General features: G+C 43.2%; 1 protein-coding gene across 1 annotated transcript in view; it reads right to left on the reverse strand.

The window, feature by feature from the left end:
- Positions 1-1,096: 1,096 nt before the first annotated feature.
- Positions 1,097-21,935, reverse strand: part of AUTS2 (activator of transcription and developmental regulator AUTS2) — a 39,098-nt gene continuing 18,259 nt past the window's right edge. Inside the window, exons 7-12 of the mRNA XM_044675616.1 lie at positions 21,392-21,463; positions 14,871-15,012; positions 12,182-12,259; positions 9,476-9,559; positions 7,038-7,260; positions 1,097-2,452 (exon numbers count right to left, since the gene is read on the reverse strand). Coding sequence (XP_044531551.1) covers positions 1,198-2,452; positions 7,038-7,260; positions 9,476-9,559; positions 12,182-12,259; positions 14,871-15,012; positions 21,392-21,463 — 1,854 coding nt within the window. The 3' untranslated portion in view covers positions 1,097-1,197. The remainder of the gene's footprint in view (positions 2,453-7,037; positions 7,261-9,475; positions 9,560-12,181; positions 12,260-14,870; positions 15,013-21,391; positions 21,464-21,935) is intronic.

The following is a 21,935-nucleotide window of genomic DNA, read 5'->3' on the forward strand; positions in this document are numbered from 1 at the left end:
TAAATGCCTTATTTAAAAAAAAAAAAAGAAAGAAAAAGAAAAAGGAAATGTGCAAAGGGGAAAATGATACACTTTTGGGGGGAAAGGGGGGAAGCACGGTTCCCAACAAGAGGAGGTGTGTTTGTGGAACAACTTGATGGACATTACGAACAAGATCCTGGGACTTTCTAGCATTCGACTGACACAAGAGTAGATTCATCACCAGATTCGGGGATCCCCTCTGTCGCCGGCCGCCCCACGGCCCAACGCGTGAGACGATCATTTCTGAAATGCCTACAAACACTGACTTCAGGTGAATGGCTCCAGAGCCTGGCGTCTAACTCGCTAGCTAAGAAAGATGTTTCTCTGTTTCAAAACAAAACAAAACAAAACAAACAAAGAAAAAAAAACAAACCCAAAAACCCAAAACCAAGGAGAACAAAGTCATATCACATTAAGAGCTCGTTCAGGGAAAATATGACCTTAAGTAGGTTGTAAATGGGTTGGAAAAGGCTCCTTTGAGAGAGAAAGGCTTTTGTTAAAAAAGCCTCCACATTCATTGCATAGTTGAAGGGGTTTAGCTGTCTATAACATACGGGAACACGGCGTAAGCGGACCGCGTTCGTCAATATTAAGTTTGCAAATAGCACATTTGAAGAAGTATTCATGTAATTAGGTGACTTAATTTTATCTATTTACATTTGTACAGAGTAAAGCTTTCATCACACCCTTTTGCATATATGAACCATCAGCCTACAAAGCCTTCTTTTTACACGAATATGTACACGGCCTTCCCTTCCGGTCTGAAACAGCTTTGTACGGTGGGTTCGGTTGACTTTTTTTTTTTTTCCAAAAGGTTCTGTTTTTTTCCCTCCCGCCCCCCCACCCCCAAAATTGTGTTTGTTTGTACAGTCATCTCCACGGTTTTCTTTTGGTTCAAATCAAAAGTTTTGTACGAGAAACAAAATAGAGGAGGAGACACAAAAACATATGACTTGGCTAAAGATCTGGAAAATTTCAACATATAATATACAAAAACATTTCAAAATCTTTGCACTCAAGTCTATACATTTTTACAGGGGGGTGTCGGGGGAGGATGTCGGGGGGTCTCGTCACCTCCACAGTCCGTGTTCGCGATGTCGGAGTTGTCGGCGCGCCCGTCCGTCTCTCGGTCCGTCCCTCGGTCCGTCCGGGGCCGGACCCGCTCTGCGGCGCTCCTTACCGGGCCTCGATGTCCTTGAGCGTGTGGGAGGGCGGCCGCTCCCTCATCTCTGCGGACAGAGGGGTAGTCCTGCGCGGGGACACCGGGCGGCCCCCCAGCGTGGAGATGAGCGGCGGCGGCGCGCTCAGGGCCGCCGTGGGGGGCGTCTTGTTCAGGAGTCCGTTCTGGTGTCCGGCGGTGGGGCTGATCCGGGGGTAGTGCATGCTGGGCAGGCCGGGCGTGAGGAGGCCGGGGTGGGGGAGGTGGCCGTCCAGGGGCCCGGGGTGGACGGAGTGCAGGCGGGCGTGCTCGTAGTCTTCGCGGAGCATGTGCAGGCGCTCGCGCTCGTCCAGGTGGCCGGCCCTGTCGTGCTCCCGCCGGGGGTCCACCGAGAGGGGGTGGTGGTGGTGGTGGTGGTGGTGGTTGTAGTCGTGCGGCTCCCGGTCCCGGAACGAGCGGTCGGCGTCGTAGAGCCGCGGCGCCGAGAGCCGGTGGAGGGGGTCGTTCCGCAGCAGGAAGTCCCTGCCCAGGGGGTCTCTCCGGTGGATGTCCAGCTCTCGGTAGGGGTCCCTCAGCGGGTCCCGGAGGGGGTCCCAGTGGAAGGAGGGGTAGGGGAAGCGCTCTCCTCCCGGGATGGGGCTGATCCCCATGAAGGGCGTCATCATTCGAGTCCTGTCCAGGCCGCCGATGCTGTTCATGGGGTGGAGGCCGCTCACGCCCACGCTCACGGGCATGGAGGCCAGGGGGCCGGGGTGCACGCTGGCCGTCGTGGAGATGGGCGGCGGCGGAGGCTCGGAGGCCCGCGGCGGCGGAGGCCCCTCCGGAGGCCCATCGTGCTCCTCCTTCCGCTCCTCCTTCACCTTGACCTCCGGGCCGCTCTTCTTCGGGTTCTCGTAGGCCGGCTCGCCCTTCCTGTCGGCCTCTCGGCTGGAGGTGCTGTTGGGCCGGCCGCTGTCCACCACGGGGGCGCGGGCGTACGGAGACGGGACCCTGGACATCTGCTTGGACTCGTCCGCCGCGGCTCTGCTCTCGTGCCCGTGGGGCTCCTTCTCGGGAAGGTGGCTGTCCTTGGCCGGGTGCTCGTCGGAATTCGGGTCTTTCCGGGATTCGGAGTGGTCCCTCTCTCGCTCTTTGGGTTTGTCTTTCTCGCGAACCTCGGTGTTCAAATGACTCCTTATCTGCTCAGCGGAGCTGCGGGGGTGTCCCAGGGAGTTCACTGGGAGGACAGGTGCTGGTGAAGGATGGCTGGAGTGTCGCTTCTCGATGCCCTCCCTAAAAGAAGATGGGGAGGGGAGAAAAAAAGGAAAGGGGGTCAGATTTTCTCAATTCATCAGTCGGGAGCAGAGCTGCAAATGAAATGAATGTGTAGGGCAGGCTGGCTGGGGTTCTCGCTCCCTTTGGCCGCAAGGTAAAAGGAACCTAAATGTGTCTTATGGTCGGGGCAAGAAGAGCCACCCTGAAGTAATCTCGTTTACTCAACAAGATGGCAGAGGGTGGCCCACGGGGAATGGGGGTCATGAAGGGGGAAGCGTCTGAAGGGAGAAAATACTGCCTCGGTCACAGAGGTGAAAAGAGCGAGGTAGAACTGTGCCCATCCATCGGGGCTGACTCATTTCTAAAGATCGATTAAACGTCAACAAATGTTTGTTTTACAGAGAAAACTCTTGTTTTTATTTTTCAATGAAAACAACTTCCCACCATTGAAGCCTAGAAAAGAAGATGGCCTTTCCTTTCAACTTGGCGAGCTAGCATCTAACTCAAAGAGAATTGAACTTCCCACCACTGAAGCCTAGAAAAGAAGATGGCCTTTCCTTTCAACTTGGCGAGCCAGCATCTAACTCAAAGAGCATCGATGGACAGAGGGGAGCCCTAGGAAGGGTATTGACTTTGGAATCATAGCACTGGGGTTCAATTCCCACTGTGGACACCTGGGAGACTTTGGGCAAATCACCCATAGCCTCTGTGACTTCCTATGTAAAATGAATTGGGACAAGACAATCTCTTAAAGTCTCTTCCATCTTGAAAGTGAAGGCGCTACCAAGGCAGCGGGCAAATATCAAGAGCTTGTAGGTGAAGTAGCTCATACAAACTGCTCTAATCCAGACAAGAAAACAAGCCAGAAAAGAGGTGGAAGACTCAAGAAAACCATGCCAACATCAAGAGACTATCTGGCCTCAGGAAGATAAGAAAGACTTTAGTGGAAGTCAAAAGAAAGCCCAGTGAAAAAGATAAGATAGAATGTAAGCTTCTCAAAGGCAGGACTGGTTCATTTTTATCTGTGCCTCAGTGACTGCATGTAGCAGGTGTTTGATGATGACTTGATAAAGATGAGTAGAGGAAAGCTCTAGAAGAAAAAAATAACCATTCAAGGGAAAGGGAGATGTTTGGAGGCTAAAAGATCTTCAAGGAGGATGCCAGGACTATATAAGCAGGCAAAGGGATGAGAATAAATGCCAACTGGAAGCATTCGGATAGTGAATCAGAAGGGAGTAGAAAGTAAGGTGAGCATTAGATTGAAAGCTCAAAAGAGATAATGGAAAAAAGTGGCAAGAAATTAAGAATACTTTGGTCCAACCACAACGGGGTTCCAGTCAAGGATAGTCAGAAGGTCAATAATAGAATTTTAAAGACCAAAACAAACCAAAAAAATATGTAAGTTTTGTTTGGTAGGAAGAAAATTTCCTTGTCCCCACGTAGGCCAGGGTCAAGGGCAGGGATGGTTGGAAGGAATAAACAATGGAATTAAAAAAAAAATTTTTTTTAATGCAAGTCTAGAGAATTGCCATTCTAAGCATGGCACAAAAGCCAATTGGATTTTGGAAGCCTTGGGTTGGAAACTCAACACTCATTTACCTACTAGCTTGTGTGACTTTGACTAGGCTGCCTGTTAATGAGTAAAATGGGCTTAACCATCCCTTGGAATACCTCCATCCAAGGGTTGTCATGAGGAACAAGGGAGATGAGGCGTAGGGCCCTTTGCAAGCGTGGAATAGCAAGCTAGCATGTAAGCTGTTGTCATTATTATTATTATTAAACAATAATAATGATGATGATGAAAGCTGACAGAAGAAAAAAGGAAATAGCATGAGAGAGTGAAAACAATTAGAGCATCTGGGTTTAAATCCCAGTTCACAGACCTCAGTGCTGATCTGATCTGACCCCTTCATTTTACCAGCGAGGAACACAAGTTCCCAGGTGAAGTGATTTGCTGATGGCCATAGTGTTAGTAAATAATGGAGGTGGGAATGGAAACAAGGACTTCTGACTCCAAATCCAGGGTTCCTGGACATCATACTAGGTAGCTTTCCTGGTTCTGCCATTTACTGTGTGACCTTGTAAAATTCATTTCACTTATTTCGGCCTCAGTTTCTTTACCTGCAAAAATAAATGGGGTGGACTAGATGACCTAAGTATTCTCTTCTAACTCCAGGTACTATGATACCAAAGAGAGATAAAGCAGAGATGCCTTTAAAAAAAAAATAAAGGCAGAGAAGAGGCCCATGTTTGGTGTCAGTTAATTGATTTAAGTCAGAGAAGATAGCCTACATCTCGCAGTGAATTCCAAGTGGGTCATATTTTGTTACTGGAACAGAGCTTCCTTCATGTTATACAACCTATCTCCTTCTTCATGGAGTGGGATCATTATTTGTGCCCCACTCTGGATATGGCTCTCTTGGGCAGTCATTATTTGGGGAGCAATTGAGGGGCACAGGGGGGACCCCTAGGTGCCACCTTGACAGCTAGAACACTGGACTTGGAGTCAGGGAGATCTGGAAAGACCAGCCACAGACACTGACGGCTAGCTGAGTCGTCCTGAGGAGCCAAAGACTCTTGTTTCCTCATCTGTAAAATGGGACAGATAATAGCACCTATCTCACAGGGTAGTTGTGAGATAACATGTAAAATCATTGTTTAAACCTTAAAAAGATTTAAAATTGTTGTTTTTATTACTATTACTATTTTTCCCTTCTCATTGGTCAGCAAGTTGCTAGCAGTCAGAATAGCATAGGAAGAGGTGCCTACTAAAAGCTAATTGACTGATCAATATCATAGCACTTCAGAAACACACACACACACACACACACACACACACACACACATGAACAAATAAAGAGCCAGGTCTGGAGGAGAGAGATTTTGGGTTCAAATATGGCCTTAGATACTTCCCAGCTGTGTGACCCTGGGAAAGTCATTTAACTCCCATTGTCTAGTCCTTACCACTCTTCTGCCTTGTAATCAATACTTGGTACTGATTCTAAGACAGAAGGTAAGAGTTTAAAAAGAAAATATCTGAAGAGTCTATGAATTTAACATAGCAAGTGAATGAATTTATAGCTTATAAATTCTGTGGAAAGTTCCCTTAAACTAGCATGGGTTTTTGGTTTTTTTTTAATTGCACTAGAGAGTAAATCTAAAAACAGGCTGCTGTAGACTACCCACATCTGAGAGTTTGGAAAAGGAAATGGTTTGGGGGTATTTCCTGATGTGCAGATCTACATGGTCCCTGCTTCATTATGGCCTTAAAAAACAGTTACAGAGAAAATGCTTTGCTATTTTGCCTAGGGTGCTTTAAGGCAAATAAAACTATACAGGGAAGGGGGCAGCTGGGTAGCTCAGTAGAGTGAGAGTCAGGCCTAGAGACAGGAGGTCCTAGGTTCAAACCCGGCCTCAGCCACTTCCCAGCTGTGTGACCCTGGGTAAGTCACTTGACCCCCATTGCCCACCCTTACCAATCTTCCACCTATGAGACAATACACCGAAGTACAAGGGTTTAAAAAAAAAAAACTATACAGGGAAAAAAGGAAAAAAAGCTATTTTTCATATTTCTCTTTTCTATAATCAATATATTAGTCATTAGTTGTTGGCCAGGTCAAGAAATATAAAAAAACAAATTTAAAACTGTTCTTAAAAGATCCAAAAGTTTAGGGGGCAGCAAATTAGTGGGTTGACAAGCAGGCCTAAACAACAGGAGGTTCCTGGGTTCAAATCTGACCTCAGACACGTCCTAGTTTCTCTGTGACTCTGGGCATGTCACTTAATCATTATCCCTTAATCCTTACTACTCTTCTGCCTTTGAACCAATACATAATATTGATTCCAAGATGGGAAATAAAAGTTTAAAAAAATAAGATGTGTGCTTTTTTTCTTGATATTCAAAGCACCTACTAACACATGGCACACAGTAGGTGCTTAATACACAGTAACTGATGAATCCTCATTTGTGCTATGCAGAAACACACACACACACACACACACACACACTGGTGGGAAGACTGCTCCAAGTAAAACTCCATTCCTCAACAGTGAGCCCCAAGATTTGAATTTTGAACATAACCTGAGATATATAAGCAAAGCAATGAAAATGTGGCTTTCAAAAAAACAAAGTGAGAGAGTGAGCGAGTGAGCGAAAACCCGAGGATGAACAAATGAATTGTGCACGACTTGAAAGAAAACATGGGGTTGGTTCATGCTATGTGTGAGCTCTGGGTTCCAAGCTGCGGTTTGCTCCAGTCTCCTCTCTCTAGGGCGACCTTTCGGGGAAGAGCTCCTATCTCTGGGGTCCTGGCTGGAGGAGGTCTCTCATCCAGATAGTGCATCACAGTACGCTGGGATGGATAAAGGGACAAGACGAGGCAGTCTATCCTCTCTGGAGGGTCAAGCAGGAGCCCAAGCTTCTCCTGGCACTGCGAACCCAATGGCCAAGTAGAAAGGGGGGTGTCTGAATCCTAAAACACTAGGCTGGGAGAGAGGGGGAAGGGGGGGCTCGAGGGGGCTGCCGTTCACACTCTTGTGGGCGAAAGAGAGAACGTCCCGTTTTCGGACTCAACAAGTGCTCAGAATTGGTCGCTTTCCGTACCTTTCTTTGCCATCTTTACTAATGGATGAGTCTCGTTTATCTACATCTCTATCTCTGTCATGAGCTACTGCGGACGAGCTGCGCTCCAGCTCCCCCGGCTTCAGCCAGGGCGGAGGGGTCGGGAACGATGGAGGCGTTCGGTGGAGCCGGTTCCAGGGTTCGTGAGGGTTGCTAAAGGTCTGCACACTGGGGCCATCCTTGTGGCCGAACATTGAGTTGGGTGCTGAAATGGTGAAGTGGAGAACAAAAGACCGTTTAAGAGAGATTGCGGAAATGGCTGCCAGGAAGGTACTTACCGTACAACTTTTAACAGCATTCAGAGTTAAAATGAATACATATTATTGGGAGCTGGAAAAGGAAAGGAGATTAATGATTCATTAGAGGGCTGGAGACATCGCTCACATTTTTTCTTAAACCTCCCGGACGCAGGGAAGGAGATGGAGGAAGGGAGCCCCAAGAGGAGGGGGACGGAAGGAAGGTGACAGCGACCTCTTACGCCAGATGTAGGCGTGGGACTCAAGAGCAAGCAGGGTAAGCACATGCAAACATACGAGGCCCATTTTCCTGGAGAGGCTTAGAAATCCTCCAGGCACCTTCCATCCACTCTTGTTTTCATCCTGAATAGCTCTCTTTTATGTGCATATTGTCTCCCCCATTAGACTGGGAAACCCCTGGACCTGGCACACAGTAAGCAATTAAAATGCTCATTGACAGTTTGGGCCTGCTTTTGTTTTTTTGTTTTTTTGTTTTTAATTTTTTAATTTTGCCCAGACTCATGAGTTTGATTGTTAAGGAAGGTGCTCGGTAACGAAATTCCTTCTACCAATACAATATACAGTCTTTTTAGGGCTATTTATTTTTACTTATTTATAGTCTTACTTATAGGGTAATGCAGTGATTCCCAAAGTGGGCGCCATAGAGATCCAGGGGGGCGGTGATGGCCACAGGTGCATTGATCTTTCCTATTAATTGCTATTAAAATTTTTAAAAAATTCATTTCCAGGGGGCTAAGAAATATTTTTTCTAGAAAGTGGGTGGTAGGCCAAAAAAATTTGGGAACCACTGGGGTAATGTATCCAAAAAGATCCTATTTGTAAGAAGCATTTACCATATAAAAATGACTATTTTCTACCCTTATTAGATGGAGTACCTAGAGTGGAAGTGTCAAACTCATACATCCCAAATTCTAAGAGTGAAGCCCTAATCAGATTAAAATGTAATTGAGAAATGTTTGAAAATATCAATAAAAATATAAGACAACCTATATAATGTTATTTTGTATTACCAATACTGCTACTTTATACATAATTATATTAATGGCTTAAAACCTATAGAAGACTGAAATAAGTGAATTCAGAAGCCCAATAGGAATTGCTTCATCTCTAGGAGTATCATTTTTTAATTTTTATTTTTTTTTAATTTTATTTAGATATCTCATGGAGTCTTTAGCTTCTAGTTTCTCTAATTAGGAGTAGCATTTTGAAAAGGCTGCTGACCCAATAAAGATTCTGTCCCCACCACGGTTCATGACCGCCTGATCGGTGAGTCTGCTAAGTCTCACACTCGTATGAGGACACAACAGCTGTGTTTGCAAACTGTGCTCAGGGAAATGTTCTGTTTTCTACTTAGAAGTGTCGTGGGGGAGGAGGGAGGAGGTGAGCGGAGGTAGTGATGGAGTGAGAAATAATAGGATTCCCAGCCTGGTTCATCAATGACTAAATAAAGCCTTTAGGGACACCTGGGTGACTATTCTAGAAGCATTTCCCAAGCATGGTGAAATGGATTTCCCTTCTGGGTAATACACTTTTAGGGAGGCCGGGCTCTCCTGGAGGATGTGGGAACAATTACAGAGGCGGCCGCCTCGCCATCCTCTAGAGTTTGGGTTTCTTCCTCTGGATGTTTCTCTCTTTTCTCCTTTTTCATTCTTACTGAAACCAGAAGTGAATTTCAAGAGCCACTCTGGCGACTTGCTAATTAGCCGGAGTAAGTTTTGAGTGAGACAGGAAGAGGTGAAAAGATGTTGAAAACCTCCACTAAAATGAGGCTCAGGAATTTTAATCATCCCAGCTCCTGCTATTCCTGTCTCTCGTTACTCGGCGAAAAACAATGTGTTCATTGTACTTAAGCACCCAAGAGCTTTTGGTCCTGTGTTACAGAATAATTACCAGTATTTGCTTCATTCTTTGTTATCTGTATCTCCAGCTCCTAGCACAGTGCCAGGAACACAGTGGGTGATTAGTAAGTGCTGGCGGATGGATGGATTGATCTGTGTCTCCAATGGTCATTTCTTTTCTTTTCTTACACATTTATAGATGGAGGCTACAGCAAGGTTAGGTCGGGATCTCCCCAGAGGACTTCAGGCACCCAGCCCAAGGGGGGAACAAAAGAGGGGGAGGGAGGGGAGTGAGAGGCAGATTCAGAAAGACGAAGGTACTCACTAACTGATGGGTTTCCAAGTCCCCCGAAGGCATTGCCACCCACTGCTGCGAGCCCAGAGAATGTGGTTGGCCTGTTGAAAGGCTCTGCAAGCAAATTTTAAAAAGAATGATTACGGGGCTGTACGGGGCGATGAATACCGATGGATACCCCTGCGTCGTCGCCAACTTGCTCTAGCCCATGGCTCCTAAAAGGTTTCCTTTGTTCCATTTCTCTCTTGGAGGGGGGGCTCCGTGCCATCGTGGCATTGTGGAGCCGCTTCTTACAGCCTGGCTCGGGGTGTCCCCCTCCTGCGCAGCCCCGTCCTTTAGAAACGGCTGCCAAAGCCATTCAAACCCATCCTTTCCCATTCTGTTGACCCTTTGCAATCCGCGGCACATGATACCGAAGGGGAATTCTCATCGTTAATTTGGTTCGCTTGCCCATCTGGATTTTGGCTTCCAATGGCATCATTTCTAGATGAGATCCCACCTTCTAGGGGCGGCTCGGGGGGCTTAGTGGATAGAGAGCCGGACCCAGAGAGGGAAGGTCCTGGCTTAAAATGGGGGTTCAGACACTTCCTAGCTGGGTGACCTTGGGCAAGTCTCTTACCCCCAGTGACCTAGCCTTTACTACTCTTCTGCCTTGGAACTCATACTTGGTATTATTGATTCTAAGACAGGAGGTAAAGGTTTAAAAAGAAAATTCTATCTCCTGTTCCGGGTGTTTGCCCATACTTTAGAATGCTCTACTGATCTCCCCTCTCTACCTATGAGAATTCTTAAGCTTTCTTCAAGGCTCGAGGTGGTAGCTGCTGACAGATCACACCCCGACTTGCTAGAGCTTTACCTTTTCCACATGCCTTTGCATTTCCTGAACTAAATCCATGCTAAACCCCTGCCAGTATTCCTCCAGGATCAAATGCGAATGTCTAGGTTGGCATTTCAAGTTCTCTGCACGTGGATCCTTCCTGGGTCCTTTCCAGTCTCCTTATCTCTGTCCTCGGTGATCAACCTCGCCTAGCCTACTCTTCCTGGACTATGGCCTTCCAACATCCCCATAAGGTAGCTTTGGGCTGGCCATCCCCCACACCTAGAAAGATGTTTGCCCTCCACAGCTTCCTTCAAGGGAAAAAACCTCAAAGCCCTGATCTTTTTTTTTTTTCCTTAAATAAGATGACTAGCCTAGACCTTCCAACTGGCTCATGCCTTCTCCCCCTTTCAGATTACCTTCCACTGTATGTGTAGGGATGGTATTTGTGCAAGGGGGATGGGACGAAAGGAGCGAGAAGAAGACAGTTGGTGACAGTAACTTTGTAAGCTTAAAATTAATATGCAATTATATTCAATACAATTTATGAATAATAACTTGAAGTAAAGAAAAATAAAAAGCTAGAGTAAAGAGGGAGCCAACCCAGCCATGGTTGCAGGAGAAGAGAGAAAAGGCAGGGTTACAGGCAACTTATAAACAAAATGTGAGGGTGCAACATGGGAGACAAAAGAAAAAGGAACTTGGGGACGAGAGAAAGAATTCTGGGAGATGAAGTTCAAGGGTTCAAGAATTCTAATTACACAGTAGCTTGTATGTCAAGTTATTTATGTGTTATTACTCCATTAGAGTATATGGTCCTTGAGGGCAAGAGTTATTATTTAATGTCTGTTGATTGATTAATTGGTAAACACTTCATTGACCGAGGAGCAAAATATCAACTCCTGAAGGAAAGGAATATTCTGTTTTAATTTTGTATCCCAGAATTCTTCTTCTAAGTTACAACAATAATCAAGGTAGAAGATTAATCTAGGAAGATGCAAAGAACCTCCATTCTGACTTCTCTATCCCAGAATCTTTAATAAACAATTGAGGAACTAAATTGATTCTAAGGGGAATGCTGAGAGACCTGGAGGGGGGAAGGGGGGGGGGCAAGCTCTCTTTTAGAAGCAGGACATTCCTGGAGACCATGTTTTCAATTCTAAATGAAATCCTGAATTTAAATGGGCTATAAGAAGTATAGATATAAAGGAAGGGTCCATCTTAAAAGAATATGGGCCAGGACTGTTGCTGCTGCCCTTATCTGGACTTTGATAGAAGGTATGAATGAGTAAGAAAGGACAATAAAAATAAATTCCCCTCTCTTTACTAGAAGAAGATGAATTTATAATTTGGTGTTTATAAATTTATAATTTATAACATTTATAAGTTTATTTATAAAATTTATAAAACCTGAAGGCTGCTAAGCTCCATTACAAGCAACCAGATCACAAACTCCAGGAATTGGGGGGAGAATAGAGTTAGCAACATCCCCTCTCCCACTGTCCACTTCATACCAGCCCAGGCACAAGAAGCCCAACTGGTTTTCCCTTTGAACTTGTTCCCATGGGATGTTCTGCACCCATCATTTTAGCAATCCAATAAAACAAGAATCAGTACTATTGATTTCAAGACTAAATGTGTCAAGCTGAAGTATTATTTTAAAATGTAAAAAAAAAAAAAAAAAAAAAATGAAACGAAACGAAACGAAACGAAATGAAATGAAATAAAAAAAAAAGGACCTTGATTTCTTTAAAAAGAAGTCCGCCTCCCAAAAGAGAGCAGTGTTTTCTTGAGCAACCATGCCTGACAGACACACTGCCCTACCACCAACTTGTCTGGGAACCTCGTCAGCAACCCACTGACCAAGTCAATTCAACCATGCATCAGCCAGGAGGTTTTTTGTCAAATACTCCACTTACCTAAGTGAGCAGCCGGGTTGAGGAAGTTGCTGTGATGGGGTGGGGGCCCAAAAGGGGTCCCGGCTGGATGTGCAGCACCTACCAAGCATAACACACAAAAAAAATGAGAGTCACAAGGAGCACTGAACCGAAGCCAGACTCCTTTGGGCCAGTCTGCTCCTTGCTGATTCAGAGCTCACGGTGGAGAAAAGAGAGAGGAAAATGAACAGAACTGAAGTCAGTTCAGGTTCCTGTAGGGAACAAATAATATAGAAAAAGAAATCCCTGCTCCCGCTAAGACACAGAAAGAAAGGCATTTCTTTCCCCCTGAATACAGCAGACCCCTTTCCTTCCTTTCTCAAGTGGGCTTGCCAAACACCAAAAGAGTGGTGGGCGTATATAATTATCAGGACGTGTCCTTGTTGCCAAGTACCATTCCTGGGGACTCTAAAAAGCCAGGAACGGGAGAGAGCGAAGACGATGAGACCACACAAGAGCACAGATTCAGATCTGGAGGGGGGGAAATCTTGACAAAGGAGGGAATTGAGAGGCCCATAGCAGAGAAGCTTCAGAACTGTTGATGGAATGAAGGCTGAATATTTCTGGAAATTTCAGGTAGTGATTTGGCTTAAAGATAGATTATCTTAAGAAAAAGATGGAGTCGAGTCTTGAAATAGGGAGAGAGTGCCCTGGGTGGGTATTAAGAACACCAGGCCAGGAATGAAGGGAGACCCAGGTTCTGGTTCTGGTCCTGGCCCAGAGAGTTCGGTAGATTTAGGCTTTGGTGTCCTAACCTTCAAAATAAGGAAACTGAACTGGACAATGTCTTCAATCCTTTCTAAATTTAAATTCACATAATTCTATTTGCAGAATAATTTCTTAGGGATCATATTTAATTGTCAATTGTAATTATTTCCAGGCACCCTGGGATTACTGCATATTACTGGTTCTAATAATAATAATATATAAAGCTTTAATGCCTTAAAACTGCACAAAGACTTCTGAGACACTGTGCAAAGTAACACATAATACAATATTAGGATATATAACAACATAAAGTTGTAACGTTGTTAATTGTTCAGTCATTTCAGTCGTGTCTTGACACTTCATGACCTCATTTTGGGACTTTCTTAGCAAAGATACTGGAGTGATTTGCCATTTCCTTCTCCAGCTCATTTTACAAAGGAGGAAACACAGGCAAAAGGGGTGGTTTGCCCAGGGTCACAAAGCTAGTAAGCCTCTGGGGCAGAGTTTGAAACCAGGTCTTCCTGGCTGCAACCCAGTGCTCTACCCACTGTGCCACCTCACCGCCTCCAATGAATGACTTTCGCTTGAAAAAGAACTACAAAAGCAGGACCTTAAATTAATGATTAAAAGTGAGTGTTCCTTAAACTGACGCTTAGCTCAAATTCCTATATAGAAAAGCTGAGGCAATGTTACTTTGGGGGAATGGATTTCTCCTCAAACATCTAATTAATTCAGAAAGGAGGTGATGCTGTTGGTAGCCTCAAAGGGTACCTTCTAAATATGAGATTGGAAGAACTACAGCTCAGAAATATAGGCCATTCATGTTACACCCCTGAATGGGTCCCCCTCATTCAAGGCCCTTGAGCAAAGTTTTTAGTTTTGTTAGAAAATAAATTATATTTTTAGGTATAAGTTGAAATAGACGACCTCTGGGGTCGCTTCCACCTCTAGAACCAGAATCCTAGAAAGGGACAGAACATCTGATCCAGGACAGCCTTTCTTATGTCCTGGAGCATCCAGACCACATTGCAAATGGAAAAACTCCCTGCTGACCATTCCCAGCTCCGAGTCCTTCCAAATCTCTTCTATCACCCAGAGAAAGAGCAAGAAATCAATTCTGCAATTAAGTCTTAACTCTACCAAAAATTCTTTCTCATGGGCTATTCAATGATATGGCAAACTAGTGCGATGTAGTGCTTAGAACACTACCCAGGAAGGTCTGGATTCAAATTCAAAATACTATTACAACCCTCTCTGGGCCTCAGTTTCTTCATCTACAAAATGAAGTGGTAGACCTGATGACTTCTAAAGGCTTCTACTGGCCCTTGATATGTGATCCATTACTATCATTAAATCATACCACCAACCATGATCTATTTATCGCCCCTGAATCATTCTTCATTGAATGAGAGATTGCTCGAGTTGTAAGGGACCTTATTTTGAGGGGGGTAGGATTAGGGGAGCCCCACAATCCAGCTGCATGGATTCTGGCCCAAAGAACACATCACTGTTCATTTGAAAATTGTTTTCTATTCTCTCTGCACACCAATGAGAAAGCAGGGATCACATCCTTACAAACAATGAAGGTTACGCTTCAGAAAAAAAATCAGAAAATAAGCTTTTAGAAAAAAATTTCCAACAGTCATTAGCATACTTTCAAATTATTCTAGCTTAATGATCAAAGAATGGATTTAAGTAGCACAGGCACAAACACTGAAAAATACCTAAACAGAGAAGATGGAATTTTCCTCACTTCGATGGAAAGGTCATTTGAAAAAAAGGAAATGTTGGCCTTCTCCAAGCTAAGAGTGTGAATTATTGTGAATTATTCTTTCTAGTCACTGAGAAACATATCATGTCTAGGTGTTGGTGAAGAGCAGATGAATGGGGATCCCATGCCTGGAGGGGTGTTGAGAAGTCGTGTGGACCGTTTCACACAAGGCCATGCTCCCACTGGACTCACCAGCAGCAGAGAACAAAGTGGATGGTCGTGCCAGGTCATGGGGATGGTGGATGGCGCCGAAGAGGCTGGGACCTGGTGGGCGGCTCAGGAATTCAGGTTTCAATCCAAAGTCCAGTTTATGTGGGTCTGACTGCATCTGTTTCTAGAGAGCAAGAGGAAATTGGAAGGGTTACTTCTTCCAAGAAAGGAATTTGATGAACAGTAGAGTCCTGCCATAGTGAATTATGTGCAGAGTATGGCCAATGGTCTTCCGCTCCAGTCCTACTTGAGATTCACAAAAGAATGACGGATCATTCCCACAAAGGTCCTCAATGTGTAATAATGAAGCAAAACACTGAAATCAAATGATGGGACGGTGGCAAGGGACACTTTTGCTTACATCCCAACAGATGATCCAAAGGTACTGATTTGGAACTCATTCAAGTCTATTTAGGGTAACTCTCCAGTTGGAATTATAGCTATTTTCCAGTATGAATGAACTAGTAGTCATAGTAGTAATAATTACCATTAGGAAATCAAACAAGAATTAAATATCAATAATAAATAATTTATAAATAATGATAAATGAGTAAATCAGTCAATAAATCAACAAAAAAAATAACATAATTATAAAATTAACTAGGTATTGCAGTGGATAGATGCTGGGCCCAGCTTCAGGAAGATTCATCGTTCAAATTTAGCAGACACTTAGTCGCTGTATGACACTGAGCAAGTCACTTCACCTTGTTTTCCTCAGTTTCCTCTTCTGCAAAATGAGCTAGAGAAGGAAATGGCAAACCACTCCGTTATCTTTGCCAATAAAACCCAAAATAGGGTCACGAAGATTCACATGACTGAAATTGACTGAACAAAACCAAAATTAATAAATAATTATAATTATCTTATTTGACCCTCACAACAACATTGTGAAGTAGGAGTTAGTTATCCCCACTTTAGAGAAGAGGGAACTGAGAAGGCCATTTGCCCACAGTTACATTGCCAGTAAATGTCTAGAATTGAAGAGGCTTTAGAAAGATCATGTGGTTGGTCCATTAACCTCATTTAATGTAGGGGAAATTGAGGCTGAGAAGTTAGGTGAGAAATAAGAATTAGACCCAGTATTCAAACCCAGATTCTTTTGGATTCTTCCAATCCTAGTTTTTTTCCCTTTGCAACAAGGTGTCTCCCTTTTGTTTATATTCCTTTCTTTGAAGTGCCCACTTTTATCATGTTTTCAAATGTAGAGCATTCAAAAAGCTAGTTTAAATAGGGACTCTTAATGAAGACATAATTTGCTGTATAAATGAATAGTTTGGGTTCTTACAAGAGCATGATCTGCTAAGATAAGACCAACATATATTATACTTATGAAAAATTATCATGTGTGCTTACAAGTCAATTTCCCAAAGCTCGCCATTACATAGAAAAAGCAAAGTGGGGTCAGTAGCTTAATAAAAAGTACAAATTCAACAATGTCATGTTAAAGGGCCAGAAGTGGACAAAAGCTGGTGTGATCTCCATTAAAAATCACAGAGAAATCGGACAGGGAGGGCTCTCACTCTAATCAGTGAGAATCAAAACCCCAAACTAAGCTTTTAATTCCCTTGCAATCGGGGGAAAAAACCATCTCTTGATCACCTCTCCCAATCTGCCCGCTGAACCCTTGCAATACTGCATGGTACAGAGCACAGTTCTATTAACTACAATTCAGGTCCATGAAGCAAACTGGGACCCAGGGATTAGACGCAGTGAATTTGCTGAAAAGAGGATGAACACAGCCATCTCTTTTTGGAAATGTCTTTCTACATGAATTGTAGCAAATCAAAGTTGTCTATCTGTTGTACTCCAAGGAAGGAGTTAGACCAAGCCCATCCATAATGCTTTTACTTTCCTGCTAAAGTAAGAAGGGTGCCTTGAAGGTAAGAGAAGCTTAGATAGATAGATAGATAGATAGATAGATAGATAGATAGATAGATAGATAGATAGATAGATAGATAGAGAGAGAGAGAGAGAGAGAGAGAGAGAGAGAGAGAGAAAGAGAGAGAGAGAGAGAGAGGACAAGATAGGATCAACTATATGGTATACTTTGGAATAACAAAGAATAATACAAAGGAGTGGCAATGAGCTGTAGGCATATATTGAAGAGTCTAATGTAGAATGCAAAAATGAATATTTGAAATATGGAACCCATAAAAGGACCGAGAGCTTCAAATCCCCAGGAAATTGTCATCTAACCTTCATTTGATCTTTAATTTCATTTTCTGCCAGTACACTATTAGAAAGTTCTAATATATTAACCGAAAGTTTGTTTTCCAATATCTACCCTTTAGTCCAAGTTCTGCCCGCTGGAGCAGCATTAAGTAAAGTCTAATTCTTACCACAAACTTTTCCAACACTTTAAGATATAGTTTCTATGGCTCCTTTGTAATCTCTCTTCTCCAGACTAAATATACTGGCTCTTTGGACCAAGATTGTAAATTGAGAATAAGGAGAGATCTTAAGAGATTGTTGAATCATCCCCTTGTGTTGGTGCCCTTATTCCTAAATTCATCTTTCTCTGTCTCAATTGCAAAACTCAGAAATATACATAAAACTTTAAACATGGCAGAATTCCCTCTGGATAAATGGGAATATTGGCTCCCTTGTTTTCTGGGCTATAATTCTAGTAATGTCAACCAGGACTGAATTGAAAGGCATCACAAGATAAAGAATTGGAAAACTAGTCACGGAGGCAAGAAGCTGTGAGTTCAAGTTCTGATATATATACTCACTGTATATAAAGGCTGTGAGTAACAGATGATTTATCAAGCTGCTTTGGAAGAGTTTCCAAATGAATGAAATCACTAGATCAGACTTCCATGTTTCCCTCACATTAGCCTCTTTGGCTACTGTACTATACTAATGATTCATAATGAATCTAGACCCTTAAACTCCTGTTCCTCATTTCCTCAAATGACTCTCTAAGACACATCTCTCTCTATCCTGTACAAGGGTTGCCATGTAATTTTAAAAAACTCTTTATGATTTGCAGCCTATTTCATTGCTTTTCTTTCTCGTCTCAAACACAGATTATAAAGTTATCCTCTTTCATATCCTTAACCCAATTTCCACTTAGCTCAGCTCACTCTGGGGTCTTAAGATTTCCTGACCACTATGCTGTTATACAGACAGACAGACAGACAGCTAGCTAGATAGATAGATGGATGGATGGATGGATGGATGAATGAATGGACAGATAGATAAATAGCCACTTTTAATTTTTTTCTTTGCATTGTTTTCATTTCCCATGTAGGGTGTTTAAAAAGCTGAGTTCAAGTGAAGGATCATAAGCAAGAGGAACAGGTAAATGTATAATAGCTGGATCTCTAGACCAAAAAAGCGGCCCACTTCTAAGTTTATAACTTTCATTATTAACACTTTCTCCATCACTTGCTTAAGTCTAGACAATTAAAAAAAAATAAACCAGCAAATGAAACTTGGAGTATTTGCCAGTTTTTTCCTGAGGTATAAATAAATGCTCATCTTTAAAATTTAACAACCAGGGTGCAGCTGGGTGGCTCAGTGGACTGAAAGCCAGGACTTGAGATGGGAGGTTCTATGTTCAAATCTGACCTCAGACCCTTCCTTGCTGTGTGACCCTGGGCAAGTCACTTAACCCCCATTGCCTAGCCGTTTACCACTCTTCTGCCTTGGAACCACACAGTGTTGGTTCTAAGGTGGAAGGTGAGGGTTAAAAAAAATGAATTCACTCTGAAAAAAGTCCATTCAAAACAAAATCATGACATAAAAAAATAAAAAAGTATAGTTGCTTCTAAGACAGAAGGTAAGAGTTCAAAAAAAAAAATTAAATTAAATAACCAGTTCTTACAAACCAGTTTCAGCTGGTCCCCATCAAACCCATGGCTCTAAGTACAGCTAGACTGGTCTGTACAAAGCAGTTTCTGTGTGTGTGTTTGTGTGTATGTGTGTGCGTGTGCACGCCCGCCAGCCAAAGACTCCTCTGGTAATCTGCTGAAATCAAGGACCTCTTTTTTTACAACAATATTTTAAAATGAATAATATGATTATAAAAAGTAATAAAATACACCCAGCTCCAATCCCAACCCCAAGTTAAAAACCTTTAGCTTACATGATTCCCTTTTTCTTCTAATAATTCATACTCTTATCTCAGAATTTTGTTTTTAAGAGCTTTTTCTTTTGGAATCCAGGCAATGCATGGAATCACATCTATTACTTCTAGGAAATTTCTGTTATCTGCTCTCTCAAAGGTCAAGGCTATCCTTCATGACTACCATCAATTCCAAGGTGACACGGTCCCTTTCTTCAAAGCTCCCATCGTGTTCACTCCAAAACCAGGCAGCCAGCATTTGCTTGTTCACTATCAGAGTCAAAGCAGCAGGTCCCCTTATCACGTATCAGTAAAGCAAGGAAGAATTTTTGCCTGTTCTAATCTGGGTGAGATGAGACTTCTAGCAAAAATGTAGCTGTAGACTATTACTCTCTTTTATTCCTGCGTCTGCCAGCTTTGGCACCTGGTGATCTCATCATCCATTTCCTCCAACTGGCCAAGCAGACTATATATACACCTCCAGCATCATTACTTCTTTCTCCCTCATCTTCACCCAAAAGACCTCCATTATAGTTGCCTGGGAGAGCCGAGAGAACTCCAGGCACAGAACTGAAATGATGCCCTAACTCATCCAGGGCACTCAATGATGTGCCTCATCCATGCCACTATGAATAAGGCAAAAATGCTGAATCTCAGTTTTCTCATCTATGAAATAGGAATAATAACTTATAATACTGTACTTGGGGTTTTGAGGAAATTACTTTGTGCAACTGACAGCACTATTTAAAAGGGAGTAAATATTATCAATCAGTGGTGAATAATCCGTAATACCAAATGCCACTCTTAGAAGCAATCTAGGCAACAGTTTCCTTCTGTTCACATCCCATATGGTACTATCTCTTCCAAAGTGTTTAATATCAATTACAAGAAGGGATGCATAACTTTCCCTTAAATCCTTCAGTTTTTTTTTTTGTTTTTTGTTTTTTTTTTTTTGTCCAGGACTTAAAATCACCAGGAATCTTTTCTATGTTTCTTTTAGACGGATTGTTATAGATTAGGGAAACCTATACAAGAACTCCCCCATTTCATGGAAAGTTCCAAAGTCAATCAATTAATCCAGTGGTTCCCAAACTTTTTTGGCCTACCGCCCTCTTTCCAGAAAAAATATTACTTAGCCCCCTGGAAATTAATTTTTGAAAAATTTTAATAGCAATCATTAGGAAAGATAAATGCACCTGTGGCCATCACCGCTCCCCTGGATGGCTGCAGCACCCACCAGGGGGCAGTGGCGCCCACTTTGGAAATCACTGAATTAATCAACAGAAATTAAATGATTATAGAACCTTCCATGAAAAAGAGGGCACTGTCTCTTTTTTTTTAAGTCATTTCAGTCACGTCTGACTCTTTGTGACTTTATTTGGGGTTTGCCATTCCTTCTCCAGCTCATTTGATGAGGAAAACAAAATGAAGTGACTCGCAAAACCTGTAAGTGTCTGAGGTTGGATATGAATTCAAGTCTTCCTGATTCCAGGTCTTGCACTCTATCCACTGTGCCATCTAGCAACCTTCATTTCTTCTTAGGAAGTCCCAAACTACCCTCCCGGAGTAGGTAGAAGGTACTCCTCCTTCTCTTGCTCCAGTGGCCTGGCACCTTCTTCTCACCTTCCTCCTCTACAATGGTTTCCATTTGCCAGCCTTTTTAGAAAAACCCTGTTCCCATCTCCTTTTGCCTTCATAAATCCCTTTATTTCCAAGAGGCCCCTTATGGATTATTTCTTCCATTCTATTTAGGAAGTTTTCATTCTCTTCAGTAAGCCACCGCACAGAGCAGTAACCCTCAAGAGGCACTCACTTTCACCTTCTCTATCAGGGAGACCACCTTGCATCTAACAGACATACAGCTGTTAAGCGCCTTTGGTAGGAAGAACAATCCTCCTAGTCCCTGGAAACTTCGATCATGGCTCTCCCTCGATACAGAATATCCAGGCACACTTATTACAAATTTTCTTCTTGTCCTCTGCAATAGGATTTTCAGCGTATTTGCTTTGAAAGCTCAATCCATAGTTAAATACTTTGAGATCAAAATTGGACAGAAGAATCATGGAGGGAAAAACCATTAGGGGACTTCTTTCTTTGTTTTGTAATTTTCCTGGTTTTCGGTCATTGAGGAGTTTTTGTAGTTTTTCAGTGGGGCTAAGATATAGCTCAATGCAGCAGAAGGACTTTTAATCAGCTTGCCAGCTCTATACCTTAAGGCTGTCTTGGCCTCAGTGACCAGAGCTACAAAATGGGTTATTCTATCTGCCCTTGCTAATACCACTGCGTTTTTGTGGAAGCCATGCACGAACCTTGAAAACTAATGAAAACATTCCATAAAGGCATAGTCAGGGGCGAAAGGGCTCCCCCTGAGCCTCCCCACCACACCACACCCCAAGAGTGTCCATATGATCATGGATTCAGGGATGGAACTGACCTTGACTTTCTGTTGATGGTGGTAAATCTGCCAAGCAATGTGAACGTGCATGGCGCACCATTTCCCTGGTTTCTGAAAGAATAAGAAACAAGAAATAGGAAGAAGATTGAGCACAACAGAGAAGTTTCAAAGAAAGTCAACTTCTACCACCCTCAAGCTTTTGGGAGCAGAGTTATGGGTTAAAAGCTCCCCCTCCCCAACCCCATTCTCTAGGAAGCAACAAGGCCACTTTGTACTTCAAGAGCGCTCTACATCAGCGGCTCTGGAAAAAAATCAAAACAAAACACCAGAAGAGGATCTCAGAATTGACTCCATTCATTCCCCCAATGAACCTGAAAAAAAGCTGGCCACCACTCAAAAAAATTACGCTTGATGAGGACCTCCCCAGCTCCCAGGGAAAAGAAAAGCCCGGACCCTGTTTTGTATTACTTCTTTCTTTCTTTTCTGGTGCCAACTGGCATAAGCAGTCACTGGCAGAGGAAGGATTTCCACTTAGCACAATGTTGCTACGCTACTAATTCCCATCAGCCTCCATACGTAATAC

Source organism: Gracilinanus agilis, chromosome 4, assembly GCF_016433145.1.
Source record: "Gracilinanus agilis isolate LMUSP501 chromosome 4, AgileGrace, whole genome shotgun sequence".
NCBI classification, from domain to species: Eukaryota; Metazoa; Chordata; class Mammalia; order Didelphimorphia; family Didelphidae; genus Gracilinanus; species Gracilinanus agilis.